General features: G+C 40.9%; 2 protein-coding genes across 2 annotated transcripts in view; one reads left to right on the forward strand and one right to left on the reverse strand.

Moving 5' to 3' along the window:
• Positions 1-3644: 3644 nt before the first annotated feature.
• LOC128251295 (uncharacterized) overlaps positions 3645-4659 on the reverse strand; it is a 3944-nt gene continuing 2929 nt past the window's right edge. The window contains exon 2 of the mRNA XM_052978174.1: positions 3645-4429. Coding sequence (XP_052834134.1) covers positions 3689-4312 — 624 coding nt within the window. The 5' untranslated portion in view covers positions 4313-4429 and the 3' untranslated portion in view covers positions 3645-3688. The remainder of the gene's footprint in view (positions 4430-4659) is intronic.
• Positions 4316-4659, forward strand: part of LOC106879824 (engulfment and cell motility protein 1-like) — a 21070-nt gene continuing 20726 nt past the window's right edge. Inside the window, exon 1 of the mRNA XM_052978103.1 lies at positions 4316-4414. Within this exon, the coding sequence (XP_052834063.1) occupies positions 4316-4414 (99 nt within the window). The remainder of the gene's footprint in view (positions 4415-4659) is intronic.

The raw sequence follows: 4659 nt of genomic DNA on the forward strand, positions 1-4659 counted from the left end.
TGCAAACCCCAAAGAAGTCCTCTCAACGCATGGCTATGATGCTCCCCACTACTTCTGCTTGTAATCAGAGATGCACATATCATCAGCTACTAAGAGACATGTTCAACTGGTTAAGATCAAACAATTGACAAGCAAATCTATGGTATTGAGCAGAATATTTGCTGTAGGCCATTTTTTTATACCAAGACAAAACAATGTACTTGATAACTCTTCCAATCAGTTAAGATGAGAAGCCATGAGAGCCACTGCCTGGTACTGCATCAGGGCATTAGCAAATTTGTGGTATTGAGCAGAATATTTGCTGTAGCCCATCTTTTATACCTATTGTTGTTGGAAAGTGGCTTGCTTTGGGTTTGGAGGTCTGTAAAAACCTGTGGAAAAAAAAATTTATTTCACGCCAAGTACGATAAGGTCCTTTACAAAATATTTACCAGGTTTTGTATCAATAATATGGTACCGGACTTACCTTAGAATAATGGGGAAATGGCAAAAACCAAAGGGCGTGTAACAGCTTTGGCAGCACGGTCGCAGGTTCGTTTTCCTGGTGAGAAGTTGTACGTTTGGGCGATCTTACGGTACGAGTCCTAAATATCGGCCTTTTCCGTGTAAAAAGTGTCTTCGGCGATCTTTACCAAAGATCGTCCTTTTCCGTAAAAAGTTTTGGAGAGAAACAGGGAAACGACGCCATAAAATCGAAAGAGATACAGAGAGCGCGATTAATTTTGAAGGGTTTAGGGTTAGGGTTTGGATTTTAGGGTTTCGGTTAGGGAATTCCGTCCCTAACCGTAACCCTAACCCTAAACACTGACCCTAACCCTGACACTAAAACCCTAATCCTAACACCGTAATGGCGATCGTGCGGGTGTTACGGAAAAGGCCGATCTTTCGTAAAGATCGCCGAAGACACTTTTTACGGAAAAGACAGATATTTAGGACTACCTTTGGATTAATTTAAGATTCCTAAACTAAACCTAATTTTTTTACAATATAACTCGACAACATTTGACAGATCAGTTCGATTATCTTCGATATAACTCGACAATTCACTTCGGATATCTTCGATATAACTCGACAATACACTTCGGAGATATCCGTGTCGGCTGCTAAAATAGATATAATGATATTTATGCCATCCAATGTCTCATTTTAAACTTGCATATATTTATTCTTACCTGCTTCATGTGTGTATGTAAAATCCGGCAAATTTCCAAGCAGAAAACAGAATCGAAGTTTATGCATCGCTAGTGTTTTCTGCTTGAAAATTTGCGGATTTTGCATACACACATGAAGCAAGTAGTGGCTGTGTGGTAAGTAGCTTGCTTACCAACCACATGGTTCCGGGTTCATTCCAAATGCGTGGCACCTTGGGCAAGTGTCTTTTAGGCTGACCAAAGCCCGTCGTATATATGTATATGTTTGTATATCTGTGTTTGTCCCCCCCCCCAACATCGCTTGACAACCGATGTTGGTGTGTTTATGTCCACTTAACTTAGCGGTTCGGCAAAAGAGACCGATAGAATAAATACTAGGCATCCAAGTCCTGGGGTCGATTTGCTTGACTAAAGGCGGTGCTCCAGCATGGCCATAGTCAAATGAGTGAAACAAGTAAAAGAGTAAAGAGAGTATATAATTTCCATCTTATTTTGTTTTCAAAACTAATAATACACATTTAGAAGTCACAAACAATGTAACTTCGTATAATGCCAAACGAAGTCATAGATAAATGTGAATGATTTAATTTTTGAGAAATATTTCTGTGAAGAAACTATTTCATATATTTTCGTTGTGTTTGATATTGAAAGAGATGTTGCAGGACAATCTTGTGGGTGTCTACCAAGTCAGTTGCCAGACGTCTGAGCTTCGATGAGTCCATGTCCAAGGAAGCAAAACGTTCAGAATCTTAACTTGGAAATGCTGATGTGATCGTATAGTTTTAGTATGACATTGTAGAGGAAAATGTGAGAGGCTAAATCTGGTTAGTTTGAGCATAAAACAGGTAGAATATTAGGATCTGCCTGATATGGGCGGTTTAAATGCTAAGGGTTAACAAGATCCTGGAAATAGTGTTTGAGGTGAACACATCGATAAACTGGGAGGGAATCCCTGAACTAAATTCAAAATTTCAAAATACATAGGCGCAGGAGTGGCTGTGTGGTAAGAAGCTTGCTTCCCAACCACATGGTTCTGGGTTCAGTCCTACTGCATTGCACCTTGGACAAGTGTCTTCTGCTATAGCCCTGGGCCAACCAAAGCTTTGTGGGTGGATTTAGTAGATAGAAAATGAAAGAAGCCCGTCGTGTGTGTGTGTGGCACACTTAGCAACGTCTTGTGGCACACCAGTGTGCCGCAGCATGCGGAGCACTGGTCTAAACAATGTTCAATGTATTAATCATTATCACCGTCATCGTCGTTTAACGTCCACTTTCCATGCTGGCATGGGTTGGACGGTTTGACTGAGGGCTGGAGAGCCGGAAGGCTACACCAGGCTCCAATCCAATCTGGCAATGTTTCTACAGCTGGATGCCCTTCCTAATGCCAACCACTCTGAGAGTGTAGTGGGTGCTTTTTACGTGCCACCAGCTTGAGGGCCAGTCAGGTGGTACCGGCATCAGCCACGCTTGAATGGTGCTTTTTACATGCCACCAGCACAGGAGCCAGTCAGGCAGCACTGGTAATGACCATGCTTCAATGGTGGTCAATCAAGTTCGTTTTTAAAAAATACATTTTTAAGTTTCTCTCCTCTGTATATATTCCTCTGTGTGTGTGTGTGTGTGTGTGTGTGTGTTGTGCTGAGTCAAAAGTTTTGTAATATTCCGGTAACTCAATTGCTTTATCGATCAACTTACCGTAAATCCTCGAGTATAATTCGCATGTTTTTCCCAAAATTTAAAGGTCAAAATCCCTAGTGCGTACGATATACGAGGTTAAAAATGAAAAATAGTTTCTAAGCAATGTCCCAGTCTCTATTTGCTGTCCGGCAATGTTTATTCAGATGCATTTTGTGATGTTCGGCTTGTAACTGATAGTGATAAATTATGTGAAAGGCAATTTACTTAATATTTATTTTTCACTGACGTTATTACTGTTATTTATTTATTTTCTGCAAACAAAATGCACAAAAAAGCTACACGTTTGCATTATGTTATATATACAATAATAATAAAGGACGTTACCGTATATATATTTACAAACCAAGGACATTATATAGACCTCCTTGACTCAAGTTAGAGAAGGGGTAAGTATTATACACAAGGTTTAAGTTTTTCAGAGGTACAGCCCCCTAAAAATTCCCTGCGTATTATACTCAAGGGCAGACTATACTCGAGGATTTACAGTACAACAAAGGCAGCCAAGCATTCAAAGTAGAGGCCATCGTGTTGCACCGTCTGAAGCCACCTTTCTTACCAGTTCTTTGATTCCATGATAATACCATTTCTTGTCCTTGAAGGCAAAGAATTTCTTCACTGAAGCTTCCATCTCCTCAGACAGAATAAGTACCAGGCTTTAAAAAAATATATAAATTCTAGGGTCGATTCATTCAACTAATAATTCGAGGTGGTGCCCCAGCATGGCCACAGTGTAATGACTGAAACAATGGATAAAAAATAAGTGAATATTTCCTCAACAACAACAGCAAAAACAAAAACAGCGCAAAATAAGAAAATTTAATTACTAACTACTTAATTTATTAATTATTTTGATTGTTATCATCATCACTTTTAGCTGGATGCAAAATATCATAATATTTTGGTATTAGAAAATCATCGCTGTGTAATATAAACGATCTCCCTTTAATGACAGAGTTACCTCTCTTGAATGGTAAGAAAGAATTCCTCGAAGAGAGGGTCACATTGTTCGCTGTGAAATGCAACTGTGAACGCGACATAAATAGGCCGGGTACGATAGCCACAAAGTCTTTTTCGTTCTGATGGACATATATCCTCAGTAGATAACTCTGGCTTACTTTGGTAACAAGGTAGAAAAGGTAAGAGTTGAAGACGAAGAAGATACAGCCGGCAACAAACGGGTGTTCTAAGTAGTCAACTTGGTCTTGCAGAAAAAAGTCATTTTTGGACATGTAGCACATATAGCCAGCCCCGATAATGGAGAGAATCACTGTCGGTTGCAGAAACAACTGGGCTGATTGGTAGTAAACTATTGAGGAGTTGGAATAGATAAGAGAATACTCTTGACTTATGTTGTCCTCTTCATTGCGACTCGCTGACTGGACATACTTGTTTCTGTTGGAGAACTTGCGGGTTGTTGCACCAAATGCAAACTGAGCTGTGGGTTGGTGTTGGGATGAAACCATATCATGGCAGCTGCTGCTGCTGCTAATGCTGCTCAGGGGCCAGTGTTTCAGACCGCACGTCAGTCGTCGACAGTGGGTCTTGTTGATGGAAGATCGAAGGAAGTAACTGAAACATAACTGGAAAGTAAAAGGCATACATTAGAGAGGTCAAGCTAAGTCAAACCGTGGCCATCCACGCATACGCGCATGTCCTTTATGGCCATGCCCTCCCCAACCCCACCCACCTTACAAGCAGGCACACATCTAACCTCTTCCCAACACCTGCTGCAGGCACTGCCCCTCCCCTCCACTCTTTTGCTTGTACCTGTCCATACACTTGATGCCCTCTCATTCTTCCTTACCCCCCC

The sequence above is a fragment of the Octopus bimaculoides genome, chromosome 30 (assembly GCF_001194135.2).
Source record: "Octopus bimaculoides isolate UCB-OBI-ISO-001 chromosome 30, ASM119413v2, whole genome shotgun sequence".
Classification (NCBI taxonomy): Eukaryota; Metazoa; Mollusca; class Cephalopoda; order Octopoda; family Octopodidae; genus Octopus; species Octopus bimaculoides.